Source organism: Lichenostomus cassidix, chromosome 8, assembly GCF_008360975.1.
Source record: "Lichenostomus cassidix isolate B80296 chromosome 8, HeHo_3.0, whole genome shotgun sequence".
In the NCBI taxonomy this organism is placed as follows: domain Eukaryota; kingdom Metazoa; phylum Chordata; class Aves; order Passeriformes; family Meliphagidae; genus Lichenostomus; species Lichenostomus cassidix.
Window position 1 is genome coordinate 9,685,257 of NC_139489.1, and position 15,776 is coordinate 9,701,032.

At 46.2% G+C, this 15,776-nt stretch overlaps 1 protein-coding gene across 2 annotated transcripts in view; it reads left to right on the forward strand.

Annotated features, from left to right (window-relative positions):
* ERI3 (ERI1 exoribonuclease family member 3) overlaps positions 1-15,776 on the forward strand; it is a 129,762-nt gene that overhangs the window by 44,814 nt on the left and 69,172 nt on the right. For both annotated transcript variants that reach the window (XM_085067779.1, XM_085067780.1), the window contains exon 6: positions 7,315-7,387. In XM_085067779.1, the coding sequence (XP_084923905.1) occupies positions 7,315-7,387 (73 nt within the window). The remainder of the gene's footprint in view (positions 1-7,314; positions 7,388-15,776) is intronic.

Genomic DNA, 15,776 nt, shown 5'->3' on the forward strand with positions numbered 1-15,776 from the left:
CAGCATCTGGCTGACACACAAATACCCATAAAAGGGCCAGATCTTGCTTGGTGTTAAATGCCTTCATGTTTCATTAAGGTTGATGGCAGTGGAAGGCATACAGTGCTTTGCAGGACAAGCAAGTCACGACGAGCCACTTGCCCTATGTACTTTTTGTGGCAGAATTATGTCCCTAGTGTATACATTGCTCTGGCTGCAGTCTGGGATAACACCCTTTTCTATTCAGTGGCTAGTGGCTTGGAAAGCAAGGGTCTTGAGGTTCTCCCAAATTCCTTAGTACGAAGCAAAAATTTAAGAGAATAGGGGTCGGGCTGTTAGCATGTGATGGGTGCTCAGACATTTCAGCCAATGCTGCTATGAGTCCCAAGTGTTAAGGCTTGCGGCTTGCCTTTCAGGCTTCCTAGGCAGAAATATGTCTGGTAGAGAGAGAACACAGCTCTGTCCAGAACTGGCATCACATAAAAAGAAAGAAAGATGATCTGAAAATGCCAGGTATTAGCCTTGCTGCTTAGCCTGTGTTTTTGGCCTCATTACACTAATCCAATTAAAGATTGATGGGAAAAGATAACACACACTCCAGTGAAGGAATTTGGTGGCAACTGCTTTCCTTCCTGGGCATCTGGAGTGGCCTAAGTTATGTTGTGCATCACCACACCTCCCCAGGCCCTGCAGACCCACTGGTGCCTCCATGTGCCATGGTGTGTGCTCTTCTCCTGCATCGTGTCTCTCTTATTACTAATGGAGCATGGATGCATTTTAGCTGCTGGTCAGCCCTCATTAATATCCAGAGATGACAGGTTGACATTTGTAAAGAAGACTTGCATTGACCTTCATGTTGTGCATCGGTGCGGCTGCCATACAGTGCCCTGTGCTGGATGCTTCTTCCTGCGCTGCCTCAGGAATGCATTTGTGTTAGCAAAGGGACCGACTGCTCTGTAACCCTTTGCTGCTGTCAGGAATCCAGGCAGTGTGTCTGAATGTCTCTGCATCCCTTGGCCCATTGCAGGACTGTTCTCTGTAGAGCCTCCATCCATCCCAGTGAATGGGACTAGAAGGTGTTGGGATTGCACTTGTGGGCCCCTTGTAGAGGTTTGTTATTTGGTTACTGGGGCCTTAATGGAAGACAGCTTTATGCCAATAGCAATGTCCCGTCTTCTTCCTTTTCCTGGCTCTTGTGTGGGGAAGCAGCAGAAGAAAAGGCTGTGCTGCCCAGGCATCCTGAGTGCTGTCAGTTGCGTGTCTCTCCCCCAGCCCACGCCATCCCGGCTTGAGGACTGCTGCAGCCTGCTCAGCAATGACATTTATTAACAGAGGGGGCTTTGAAAAAAGGCAGGCGGCTCCTGCAAAGGCTCTTCGCTGTAACTCTGTCTCCTCTCACCAGCCCGTCTGAGGCAATGGCTGCTGGTGTTGAAATTCATTAGTGTTACCTGACAGGCGATGGAGGCTTGCTCTGTCTGTTCCCACTTCTCTGCTCTCATGTCCCTGCTTCATGCATGCTGATATTTAAAGCTGATGTGTGGCTCATAGGCTTGTTGCACTGTGACAAGTTTGGGGGTGGTTGAGAGAACTGAGAGAGTGGAAGGAAAGCTAAGAGGAAGGAAGATGGGACCTGTCTCAGGGTTTCTGAGAAAGCCCAGGGCTTTTCAGACCCTCTCCAGATGTACTGTCTTTCCACAGCTACTGCTTGTGAATTTTAAGTACGGCCATGCAGTTGTGGTTTGTCGTGCACTGATGAGGGGCAGAGAGAGATGGCACTGTGTGTGCTTGGTGAGAGTGGGGTGCAGTCACCTGGCAAGGGCTTATCTGGTGGAAGGCAAGAGCAGGTAGGCTCTTCTGGCCCCTTGGCTGGTCTGTGGGGCTGAGAAGTGTGTGAGAGGAGAGCCAGAGGTCTGGCAGGAGGTTTGTTCTTCACTTTGGACAGAAGCCTCTTTGCACTGAGTGGCGACAGCACTGAGCAGGCAACACCTTCCTGCCAAAGCCTTCAGTTACACAGGAAAGTTGCTGTGGTCTAACCCGAATTACTGAGATGACAGAGTTAAGGTCTGAGGATTTTTTTGGATGCATATATCAGCATGCTTCAGTTTTCATAGGCTGCGGTGTGGCTTGGGCTGTTCTTTGTGCCTGGGCTGCTCTGCAGTGCCGTGGGTGGTGTGACACTGTGCTGTCAGAGGCCTCTTGGCCTGGCACCATGTTTTCAGCAGCCGATAGGTGCCTCTTTGGGAGGGTGTGGATTTACCTGAATTGCTGTAAATGCCTAGCTTGGCCACAGCTCACGTGAGTGCAGGTTAAGTGCAGACAGATGCAGTTTTGCCTGTTACAGTGCCGTTTCTCTGCAAAATCATTTCAGATACATTATAGGATGTTATTCCCTTGCTAGCTTTCTCTATTGGGAGGGGACACCTAAGCTTTCCTCTTGGCCTGGCAGACATCCTGCTCTCTGTCAAAACTTCTGAGCTGCATGGTCCAGAGTGTTGGCCAGCCTTACTTTGAAGGAAGGTGCCAGGCTGAGGTGGTTTGACAGCTCCTCTCTTTCACCATGGTGTTGTGTGCTTCAGCATCCAAGCAGCTTCCTTCTTCAGTGAAGGATTTCCAGGGCAGGAGCCTGCCAGTCCTCTCCTTTGCAGCCCAATGCACTGGGCTTGGCCAGGACACAATTAAAATGTTCTGCATCTCTTACAACACAAGGTCTCCAGGGAATGGATTTTTTTGGGAGGTTGAGATCAGGTCTATAAACCCCAAGATTTAATGTCCCTTTATCTTCCCGTAGAGGAACTTGTTCTTTTAACTGCCTCAATCTCAATATACCCTGTATGTAGCAAGTGGCCCAATTTCTTTGTCTTCTGACATCTTGAACCCAGAAGCAGATGGACGTTAACCAGCTCTGATTAGTTGGGAGAATCAAGCATTAATTTTTTATATGCCAGAACCACCTGAGTGACGAAAATCAATTATGGCTGCCCCTCCCCCTTCCATATTAATGTGTTGGCTCCAAGCAGAGATGGAGGGACCTGTTGAAACGAGAAACCCCTATTTCTTCATTTGACCCTCTAGATAATTAGGGTTAAATTGATATGCTATCGCACTGGTGACACATTTTATCTGCCTCTGTTTGTACAAGAGGATACAATAGTGGAGGAAGGACCAATTTGTGCCCTGCTCTAGCTAACCAGACTGAGATAAAAGGTGTCACTAGTATGATAACGTTCTTGCCTCATGCTCCTTTATTGTTGCTCAATTTGCCTTTTTTTTTTTTTTAATCCTGTTCTTTTTCTTTCAATACCCTTGGTCATATTTTAACTCCATGCCACCGCATAATGACGCCCTGCTAAATGTGTGTGGAGATAGGCAACTCTGGCTGACAGCCTTCCCTGATAACCGAATTCCAGCCCATCCATCACTAGGCTGCTCTCCTTAACTTAAGGAAAGTGATAACTAAAGCAAGGCCGTTTATCACCGCCGAGCTGTGCACATCTTGCTGCCTTGGAGAGAGCTGGCTTCAACAGCAGAAATGCAGCCATGTCACCTCACCTGCTATTTGCATCCCGTTCATCTCCAGGCCCCATTTACCCTGCAGGGTGGTGAAACAGGGCTGGATGGAAATCGGAACCTGAGGTGGTGAAAGCTCTCTGAAAAGAGTACAGAGTTGCCACTGCTGACCATGGTCTAAGAAAGTCTTCAACTTGCTTGGCTAGTGGAGGAGAGCATGCTACCTGATGTCACTTGCTCTTCTGCCCAAAGGGGACCTGCATTTTGGGAGCAGGCAGAGGTTATGTGCTCCCATGTCTGCTTCTGTGAGGACAGAGCACCAGGACTGCATTGGAGGCTGGAAAATCCTACAGCCATTTTCAAGTTTCTCTCTATCAAATGCCATCAGCATCTGCATGTTGGGGTGGTTTTTGAAAGCCAGCTTCTGTCCCAAGGAGTGAGAGCATCAGTGTTTGGGAAGGCAGTTAGACCTTGTTGAAAAACTGGAAGCATTATGTTGAATGCAGCAAAATGTGTCCTCATTTCTCCTTTACCAGAGGGAGGCCAAATCCTGAGCTTTCTGCTCAAGCAAAGCTGCCCTCAATGAGCAAGTTTGGCTCTGGCAAAAGCAAGAAGCCATACTAAGCATAAGAGCTTATTTATCAAATAAGTGAATGCTCAACTGAGTGGTGACCCTGGTAAATAGACATACTTCCTGACAGGCCACAGTACTTCTGCTCCTCAGGACAGCCACAGATACACCTTATTGAGTCCAGCCTGAAAAAGATGATGGAGAAACTCCTGCCTGGTTACCAGCTGAAGAGTGGGGGGGACCACTGCAGGTGACAATCTTGGATCTGGGGAAAAGATGTTGCAGGGTGTTTTCCTCCCTGTAGCTACCTGGAAATCCAGTTTCTGTGCAGCAAAAGGTCCTGGTTCCCTGGGCCAGGAGTGGTACATATTCAGACTAAACCCATATAGCAATCCTTTGCTAATCCTTGCTCAGTGGCTGTGTCCTCAGTGGTCTGGAGCCACCAGGACTGCCTCTTCCAGCTCAGGGATAGACTTACGTTTTAGTCTGTGCTGCTGACAGCCCGCCTAGATTATAACGTGAGTGTTGGTCACCTGGTGCTTGAAAAACTTGAAGTCCCTCTGCTGCTGACAAGAAATGAGGGGAGAACAAGCATGGAGGGGGAGGGAGAATGTCCTGAGGTCACACAGCTTCACAGGCAGTTTCTGGGGTTGTTACTTGTTTGCAAAAATGCGTCATTTATTTAGTTGACATATTTATTTGGAGCATTTATTTTCTCCAATTAAAGACCCACTGTCCAGCGCCCAGGGCACACTGCCATCAGTCTCAGGGTGAAAATAGAACCAGAGTGTCCAGTTTGCTGGGCCTTTTGGTCCCACAGGGATGGCGGTGCTTTAGATGTCGTTCATTGCACTGGGTGGTTTGCTGTCAATTCCTGTGGCTAACAAGAGCAATGCTCCACTTACTTTTTCTGGGTCCTATCCAGATGTTAGGTGAATTGATAATTTTTCCTCTAACTAGAGCTAAGCTAAGACCTGTATTAATGAAAGCCTCTTGGGTCAGGAGGAGAAACTAATTTTTTGTAACATTCCTAACTTCTGTCATCATGCTCTCTAGCTAAATGTGAGCAGTCTGAAAGAGGTTGAGCTAATCAAGTGCCTCTGTTTAGACCAGTTATTTGTTTTAGATGGTTCCTTTTCTTGTGATCTTTCTTGATTTGGACACCAGCAAAAAGCAGCTTTCCTGGAGAAAGAGCTTTCTCAGCATGCTGGTCAGGTCTGTTAGACTAAGGGATATCATGGACATCTGTGTAATGGCTGTAAAATGCATGGTCCAGGCTGCTGTTTGTGTGGCAGCTGTGCAATTGTGAGGAGTGTCTCCAGGTGCTTTATTTCAGCGTGATGGCATCAGGTGATCTGTGTCCAGGGATGGGACTGTGCTGGCAACTTGCACTGCTTACGCTGCAAACCGCCGTGGCCCTGCTTCTTGCAAACTCATTCTTTTGACAGCCTTCCTGCTTTCACAGAGCTTTCTCTGGACATTCTTATTCAAATGTATTTGTATGAATTAATTTGTTGGTCCTAAATCATCACATGTGTATCTTCTCAGGACCAGGCATTTGACTTTGGCACAGGAAGTCTGTTCCTTTCTTAGCCTAAGCAGAGCAAAGGTGGTACATAGGTAGGTCCCAGTGTGTGCTGGCTCTGTTGGTCACATATTCCCAGTAGATTCCTCTGGATATGCTTCCCAGATTCCTTTTACTCCCATAGAAATGGAGGAGTCACTAAGACCAAACTGCTCTGATACTGCACTACCCTGAGTCTCACATTATCTGCAAGTGCATTATCTGTGTTACTCCTTCATCTCCTTTTTTGGGGAAATGTCTGGAGAGATGCGTCCCTGTTCACCAAAGGGTTTGGAGCTGGACTGAGCACTCAGGTACTGCCTGGGATGCTGATGGTGCACCTTGGGGTGTTTACCTTGTATCCACTTCTCACCAGAGCTTGTTCCTGTATTTCAGTCTTGAATCTGAAATCTAGTCTGGACTATTCACTCTTTCCTCCTTGGAGAGCAAGGAGAAGACTTTGCCCTGGACATGGTGGTCTATGTTCTGATATTTGAGCAGCTCATGCTGGCACTCAAAGGTCTTCCTCCTCCCCTACAATCTCCTCCTACAACCTCCATGTGCCTGAGGAAGTTGGGAGATTCCCCACCCCTCTCTGTTTGCAAAAGCCAGTTTCTGGGGTTGTGACTTTTAACATGCACAAACAGCTCTAATTTAGTCATTTATTTAGTTGACATATTTATTTGGGATGTTCCTTTGCTTCACTTAAAGATCCCGTGACCATTGCCCCAGGCATGCTCAGCAGTATGTGAATGAACAAGATCCATCAATTACTCTCGATCAGATCAAAGTGGCCAGGGAAAACTCACATAACTCATGTCCCTGCACAGGCTTGGCTGGAGCCACACGGTTTGCAACTCAGCATTCCCCGGCTGCGGGGCACATCCTCGCTTGCCTGCAAACACACTGGGAGTGACACAGTGGGGGAGAAACAGCTTTCCTGAGGTGCTGCTGTCCCTTCAGGCAATCCACCTCCCTTACCGGTGCTGTTTTGTTTTGAACCCTATTCCATCGGCGTGCTGTAGGAAGGGAGGGGTTAAATATGTGTGCTCACAGCTCTGGCTGCTGTGCTCACATCCCTAGTGAGACAGTGTGCAGCACCTTGTATCTTCAGAGTTGTGTCTGCTCTCTTCTTCCAAGCACCTCTGTTCCAAGCACCAAACAGCCTCTGTTTTCTTAGCTCTACAGCATTGCTATCCAGAAAATTAATGCTTTGGTGCCTCCTTCCCTCCTTCATGTCGCATTTGATGTTTTAACCATAAAGGCCAAATGGAGAAGCACCAGGGCATGACAGGTGAATTGTCAGTCCTTCTGTCTGCCCTGTAAGCTGCTGGCAGAGGAGCATCGTTTTGCAGGGATTTGGCCAAGGACAGCCTGGATACTCCGGTCGTGTTTGTGTATTAGCCAGTGTGGAGAAGGGCTGAGTGCTGCACTGGTACACAACTGCTGTTCAAAATGTTTAGTCTAAAAGGTTTCAGCAGCCTGGATGTGGCTGGATGTATAAAAGTCTTAAACCAAGCTGTACTCTCATGAGATTTTTTTGCCAAGAGCTATGGTGTTTCTGATGTGCAGCATGATGTTACAGCAGACTTGAGGGTCTTTTCCATCTCTAAACAGAATGCACTTAAGAAAACAGAGTTTGTGTTGTCAAGACACTGATTGAATCAAACTTGCTCTCTCTTCTCTCTTACAGGTTACCAGGACAATGCCAGTACTTAGGGCTGCCAGTTGCTGATTACTTCAAACAGTGGATTAATCTGAAAAAGGTACTTCTGTGCAAACTGCCATGGTCCCTGTCTCCCTGTCTCTCTGTCTCCCTCCTCCCCTTGTCCTTCACTTTTCCTCTTTAAGGAGGTGTCTAATAACTACTGCTGTTTTGCATTGAAATGAGTTATTTTCTCAGAAGCTGGGCTGAGCGAGTCCTCCAGCTCCCTATTGTATCTCCTCTAATAGAGTCTTACTATACTTGATGGGATGTGTTCTGCAGCTGGGGAGAATCCCATTGTGGCAGGCACAGTGCAATGTCTCTGCATAATATTGGGGCACTGTGAGACCCCTTTCAGTGCAGGTTGTGCTGTTGCCAGTACTGCTGACTCTGTTTTGTTTTGCAGCCATATAAGGCTCCTAGGAGCATGGTTCCCATCAGATGAAATTCTGATTAATAAATGCAGAAATACTCCAGTATAAAAATCAGCATTCCTCTTTGTGGCATGGGGACAGGGAGCTGTCTCAGCAGCACGTCTACCTAAGGGATCAGTGATCACTTTGCTAAGCAAAATGCCTTGGACTCAGTACTGTCTAGTGCCTTGTCTTTTGCTCCATGCCTTCACTGGGTGGTTAAGGAGCAGCCTGCTGTGCATCCATGAGATCTCCTGGCACAGCTGCTTCATCTGCACAGAAAAATGTGGTGATGCCATAAGTGACAAACCAAAGTGGGAAAAAAAGAGCAAGTGTGATTACAAGCGGTAGCAGGGTGAGGGAAGAGGCTGCAGTCTGTGCACAAGAAAAACTGGGGTGGCCCTCGTGGTTAAACCTTTAGATGAGTAAGAATCCCTTCCCCCATCCAATTTAGTGCTTTATTTGGGTTTCTTTGCCTTTTCCTGGTAATTAGGGGTCTCAGTAAGCGGAATTTGCTTATAAACAGCTCGTTGTTCTTGCGGGCTTTTCTTTTGTTCTTTTATTTATTTATTGTTTTAAATGGAAGCGTGAATGACAGGCTGAGCAGCCGCAGAAGGACAATTTGCATGATCTGTTCCATCAAATAGGGTAGAACATGAACTTAACAAGGGATGCTGGCAGCACATTCCTGGCTGAACTTGTCAAAGGGTCTTGTATTTCCCTGCTGTCAGAGCAAATCTTTTGGCTGATTGCTGGTCCTTGGTAAATGAAATCTGAAAGCACATTGGGGCATTCTGCAGTTCAGTGACCATTAATGATCGCCATTTGAAGTTCACTAAACTTCCGGTGAATGGATAGCAGCTATATAACCAGCAGGTTGATGGCTGCAGAATAATAATATTAAAAAAGAAAAAACAAATCCCTGTGTATTGTGATGTTTGCTAAGAAGTAGGTTGATCCAGCTTTGCTCCTCCTCTGGGCCTCAGGATGAGTGACTTATGGCTCTTTCCCATAGTTCCGGGCTGCTGGATTTAGTGTGTTAGGAGTTGGGATTCATCATTATGCAGATGTCTGGGCAAGTGTCTCTTCTTCGAGATGAGCATTCATGTATTGCATGTCAGCAAATACTGTGATACTCAGCTGAGGGCTGCTGAGCATCCATGAAGTCCCAAGCACAAAGCTAAAGGCAGGTGCAGGAGTGAAGTTGTTGCAGTGAAATGTTCCCTACCCAGCTCCCTGAAAGGGTCACATGCTGAGCATGTAGAATGGGGGCATGTGGGTTGGGTTGTCCTCCCCTGCAGATGTGTTACTTGGAAAGTAAAGCTTCAACCTCCTTCAGATTGTGCAGGAAGGGGATGTGAGAGAGAAATGTTGATCTTCTTCCAACCCCTCTGGTCCCTTAAAAAACAGTGAAGTTATTCTGACACTTTAATATCTGACACCTTCTGAGACAGAGTGGGTCATGGGACCCTGTATCCCTCTGGGAAGTGACCCATGTTGCAGAGGAGAGCAGGGGCCTCTCCTGTCCTGTGGCTAAGAGCTGCTTCTCCTGGGAATTGCTCTTACCCCGGGGTGGTGATCTTTCTTTGCCACACACTTCTTTCAGGTGCTTGTGGGGCAACTGCCTGTGTGTTTTCGTGAGAGAGGATTTCCAGCCTAGATAACTTAATTTTTTGCAAGTAGATGGACCCAGTGGAGACTCAGTCTCTATTGAATGAGCTTCCAGTGAGAGACAGATAAGAGTGGACAGGTAACTAGCCCCTCCCTGTTCTTTCCTGCATAACTGAGGTGGCCCCTTTTCCCCTCCCTCCGGCACGTTCCTGACTTAAAAATACCTTCTAGGCTGAGTCTGCCTCTGACCTGATCCACGAAGTAAGCGAAGGTGTTTGGGGGTGGGCAAGGTTGTAGTGTGAAAGTGATGATTTCTGGGTCATGAATAATGCAGAGACTGGAATGTTTCAGATGTCAAGAAAACAGGCACACGTGACAGAGAGCAGTTTCCTGCATGATGGCCCCACCTGCATCTGCTGTACCTCCTTAGAGTCTCTGCTTAAGAGCAATGATAACAAGAGGACCTTTCTGATTTAGGGAGCTCCTGTCAGGCAATGCTACCAGGCAATGCTGAAGTGGGATTCCACACAGACAAGTTTGTGTACCTGTGTGTAGCACAGTAGCAACAAAATATATTCCAGATTCCCTCTGCCCATGCATACACAGTTTCAGGTCTTCTTTGTCTCTCTTTCGTATAATTTTAAAAAACAGTCCGTGTCTGGACTCCCACTGCCAGAGCATGGGATGCTCCAGCACTCAGCAGATCTTCTTCCCAGAGTGGTGAGAGACTCTTTCTCAGAGTTCATTCGCCAATAAACTTCACTTTTCACTGCTGTGCTGCAGGAGCAGTTGAGGTGAGAACCCTGTGCCTGCAGGCAGCTTTCACAATTTCCAAGACCTTGCCTCTCAGGCAAGCTGGAGACAGGAATTGCCCCCAGTAGCTGCCACGCTTGCTTTGCCTCAGGTAAACCTTGTTGGATTGATCTGGCCATTCAGGTGATGGTGACCTCCACATCTGACTGCTGCAATGGTGGCCTCAGTGTCTTGGGATCTGTAAAGAAGTCTTCTGTGGAGAAGAGGGGGGGGGAAAAGCTGCCTGTGCACTTGACCATGTTTGCTGAAGTTTTACCTTGCCCCGTGCCCCCCAGCCTGCTAATGCATCCCTTCAGTCAAGCCTGATCAGTGTTTGCTGACATTTTTAATGTCACTGAGCGATCTTTTATCTCTGGTGAACTGTCAGTGTCGAGCTGACTTGGGGCAGAGAGTTTATCATGTTCTTCACTTCGATTAGCTCAGCCTTGTGGGAGAGCAGCAGAAAGCAGAGGAGGCTTTCTTTGAATGCTGCAACATTTCAGATATCCCCTTAAACCATCTCAATAGAGAGAGCCACCATCCCATCTGGCAGTTCTCCTTAGGTACCTGTCAAGTCGATCCACAGAGGCCCTGTGGGTTAGGACTGAGGTGCAGAACCTGAGCTACATCACTGAAGCTGGATGCTCAGGGTGGAAATACACAGAGTGCTTCATGTCAGGAGAGAGGGGTACCAGTGGAGTAATATGTGCAGGAAGCAGGAGACCATGGGTCCAGATTTATGCAAGAAGGAAAGCTGCTGCGCCTAACAAGCTACAACCAGGCTGCTGCCTCGAGAGTATCCTCAGGTAGCCTGGGTAAATCCATTACTGCTTATTCTAACACAAGGATCAGCTCTCATTTGTGCTTCCTCTGCTCTTTCGGGAGCCTCTTTGGTTTGTTTTCAAGGTTCCACTTGAGTTAGCAGCATGGTTGGTCCCATGATGAATCCTCACCCCTGGGGCTGGAACCAGTGCTGTGTTAGGCTGAGGACACAGTGCCTGCAATTGCAGGGTGTCCAAGAGCCTGGGAATGGGAAACCCAGCAGGAAGTAGGAGTCGTCAGCACCACTGCGCTGGGACCACGTCGCTGGAGGGAGAGTGATTTGATGGAGGGAGGAGGTGGAAGAAGAGAGGTGAAAATAGATTTTCTTAAAACAAGCTTGTGGAAGAACTTTAGAAGGATGATGAGGGTATCAAAATGGCCAGACCATATATGTAACCCAGGTTATCTTTATACCAGAGGCCAGTAGCTGATGCTCACAGGTGTAACAGGGAGACAATGGCTTGACTCAGCTTTCTCTGATTCCCAGCAATTGTCTCAACAATTGAGAGCTGTCCCTGAACCACTGTGTCTATCACCCACTGTTTTTACCATGTCTATCTACCAGAAACTTGTACACCCTTTTCTGAATTTGCTTGTGCTTTCAGTTTTTTCAGCATCTTGCAGCAATGACTTTTGCTATTTAATTATGCATCAATTATACTCTGTTTACTCATATGCTGTGTGAAGATGCAGGTCCCTTTGTTTCTTTTAAACCTATTGTCAGATCATTTTCTTGGGCCTAGGTCTTGCATTGTGTGAAAGAATGTATTTCTAGTTCTTCTTCATGGTATTCTTCTTGATTTGAGACCTTGGTCATATTCGTGCTCAGTTGTCTCTTCCAGCATAGCAAAACTTGTTGGAGGGCTGGCACAAAGACACTTGTGGGTTCTGTGACTTTAGAACTGGCTTATGGAATTTATTTTTAATATTGTGTACACTATCCCTGATCTTCCATTTATTGTCTGGATGTTTTGCAGTTAAAATATGAGGAGTCTTTTATGTATCCACCAAGGGTTTGTTTTATTCCTTGTTTCTCAATTTTTATTTATTTTTTTTAAGAAGACAATCTTCATACCCATCAGAGAGCTGTCCCTTTCTCCGCACAGCTGTCCTGGCATCTTTGACCATCTTTGATTTCTGTTCAGAGGATGCAGCATGTCTTTAGATACAGGAATAGTAGTTGCTTTAGGAGTGACAGAATACTGGTCCTAGTTTGACATCCTCCTGAAATTCAGGAGAGCTTTTATGAAAGGCAAGAGTTGAATGATGTGTGTGAAGGAATGCAACTTTCCTTCTCTGGACATGATGAAACAGAGTTGACAGAGCCTTGGGGAGCACAACGTGACCATGCTGGGGTGCTATGGCTGAGCACAGAGCTGGCCTTTTCCAGGGTCAGCCTTTATTGATCTGTAGATATTCCTGGTTGGAAGCAAACTGTTAATACACATGCACAAATGTTTTAAGGTCACCTACTTGCATTGTGAAATCTGTCAGAGAAAGCGTGTAATAGGATGTTTTTGTTAATATTTGGCTACTAGAAATAAACACATCTTAAACAAACAAAGATTTGCTAACAGCTTTCTGTCTCTCCTCTGAATTAACAATTCCTTCTGCCTTTTGGGTGGGAGGAGGGGCTCTGAGAATACTTCTCAGGCACTTCGTGCTGAAGTGTCTTGAGTGCTTTGGATGAAGATCATTGAAATGAGTGAGAAATGGTTTATGTGTTAACCCATATACCTGGAAGTTGCTTTTGTGAGGTCTAACTTCCTGAAGACTTAGAGGGTTTGTTATCAATTGCCTGTTTATTGTGTTACTGGTTGCAGGGAATATGCCTGGTAAGATTAGAAATGCCAGAGGAGGACTCCTCAGGCAAAGTACTTCATGGCCAGAGCATCAAGCACATGAATAAATGTTGCCTCCTAACTGCAAAGAACTGTGCCCAGTGCTTTGCTGGTTTGCAGTATGGGTACAAGTTCTGAGACCCTTCCTTCAGTGGGACCTGGGTTTGCTTGCCTCCTCACCCCATCGGTGAAGCTCTTGGCTTTGGAAACTCTCTCTCAGAAGGCAGGAATGGGAGATGTTGTGAAAGGAAACACAATGAGAAGTGCAGCTTCGGGGCTCAGGGGAGTAAGAGTATCCTTTTCACAAAGATGAGGAAAGTGTCTGTGGAATGGCATTGGTTCATAGTTGGAAGGAAATGGAAGGAGTTGCTTATAACAGCAAAATGACTGTGTTTAATAAATACTTTGCTCTGTATTTACAGAAAGGCAGAGGTTTCCATATTGCTGAGCAAGAGGTTTGCTGTTACAATGCAATTTTCTGATAAAGTTAAGTGGAGAATTGGTTGGCATTTTGCGTAGCTGGTTTACAGGAGTTTTAAAGAGCTGGCTGAGATGCCCTGAACTATTAATAAGTCTTTGAACATGGGGGAAGTTCTAGAGGACTGGAAGAAAGCTAATGTTGTACCAGTAATTTAGAAGGGCAAATGGGATGACCGATGAAGTAATTATAGCCCTATCATCTTGACATTAATTCTGGGCAAAGTAATGAAAAGCCAGATATCATAGTTGATTAATAAAGAATGAAAAGAGGGTAATATAATGCCAATCAATGTGGATTTATGGAAACTAGATCTTTTTCAAACTAACTTGATATATTTTTTATGAGAATACATGTTTGGTTGATAAAGGTAACCATGTCAATGTAATATACTTCTGGAAGGCATTTGACTTGGTATCTTATGACATTTTGATTAAGAAACAAGAGTGATACAAAATCAACATGGCACACATTACATTGATTAAGAAAGAGCAAACTGACAGCTCCTAGCATTTAATTGTAAATGGATAATCATCATGGAGTGCATGTCTTCCTGGTGGGGTCCCACAGGGATCTATTTCTCAGACCTCTTGTATTTAACACTTTTGTCAATGCCCTGAAAGAAAACATAAAAATCATTTTCGATAACATGTGCAGATACTGCATCCAGAAGGCGGCTGCTGTTGGATTTATAAACAGGCAGTGGTGAGGAGGAGCAGAGGGGCTGGAAAATTTCTTTGTTTGGGACTGGTTTGACCAGTATGGGATGTTGGGTCCCATCTGCATCAGAAAGAATTCTGAAACTTGAAGACTGGATGAGAACTTCAAGAGAGCACTCACCATGCAGTAACAACCATGCGAGCCATTTAGGGTACCAGAGAGAAGCATAAAGGCTGTAGTTACATATCTAAAGGCAGAGTCAAGATATGACAAGAAGTTCCTTCACGGAAGCAGACAAAAGCATTAGCAGTTCCAGTTCCTGGAAGCAAAAGCAAGGTAATTCAGGTGCAGATCTTTACAGTGTGGGGTAATTAACCATTGGAACAACTTACCAAGGACTGTGGTGGATTATCCAGCTCAGGAGGGAAGGCTTTTTTCCTAAAACCATCAGCTCTGGTTCAGACAGGAATTTGGGGCAGTGCTGTGGCCTGTGCCGGTCAGGCCAGCCGATCGCGGCAGTTTCTTGTGCTATGATGATCTTCACCCATCTGTCTCACACAGCTCTGGCTGCTCTGTTCCCTTGCAGTGAGAGCACTCTTGAGGGCTCCTGGCTTGGGAAGCACAGACAGCACAAACACCACAAGAAGGGGAAGCATCCTGGGGAATGCGGCACCTCTGGCAAGGGCAGAGCAGCCCTCCTGCTCCGAGGCTGGAGCACAGTAGCCATCCACGACTTCTCCTTTAAATCTGTCGTGCTGCCTGTCTGAACTCTGAAATTTCTTTCACTCTCTCCCTCGCCTTGTTAACATGTGTTGCCTTTGGGGTAATCAGGGAAAAAATATTATGTCCTTTTACAATTACCGGGTTTTGGAATATTAAAATGTCTCTCTGCATCGGCAGTGTTATTTTGATTGGTATTCTAACCTTTGACTAGCCCATAAAGCGAGCCGCTCTTCAAGCCAATATTGCAGGACTGAAATTTAATTCCGAAATGATTCCAGATAATAGGGAGACAGATAATATATGCATGAAGGATATTATGTTTGGACTAAATGCAGCAGGGCCAGGGCTTGGGAGTTGAATAATAGCCCAGAGTGAGTTATAATCTGTGGGACAGAAATACCTTACTGTCAGGGCCAGGAGAGGAACTCTTAAATCAAAGGGAGGGAGATGAGGAGGGAGTTGAGGATAGTCATCTCAAAGGGAAAGGGCATCCAGGAGAGGCCTTAAAGAAGCAGCCCTTTCTGTCCTTCTGCAGAGCAACCTTTCCTTCCTTTCTTACTTAATAAGGAATGCTGAGTAAAAACATATTTTCAAGGAAAAACCAATAGGCAGATGAGTCTGGAAGTTCTTGGCAGTCTTTTCCCTTTTGTCTTCCTGGATTTGTTAGAAGAAGGTACAGGATGGGTTGATGCCTCAGTTTCCCTACAGGTTATAACCAGATGGACCAAGGGGTTGTTGCTGTAGTGGGTTTGCAATACATGTTGAGGTAGAGTGCTCACATGATGCAGAGTAACCATCAGGGTTGATTTTGGCATCTACCTTCACATAAAACAAAACAAGCACAGGCACAGCATGAGGGGTGCATGGACAGTAGCTGTTCAGGGCTCATGCCAAGCAGAAGGCTGTGTGCTGGGCATGTTCCTTGCTTACTGACATTTAGACTCTGTTGTGTGGGTAAAGACAGCCTTTGACAAGGTCTGTTATATAGAAGCCACTTAGAGCTACTCCAGGGCAAAGGGGACACATGAGTATTCTGGACCTATTAACAACAAGCTCTTTCTGGAACTTCCTTCCATCTTTCTGTCCTTCTCATAGCTATCCTGCATGTGT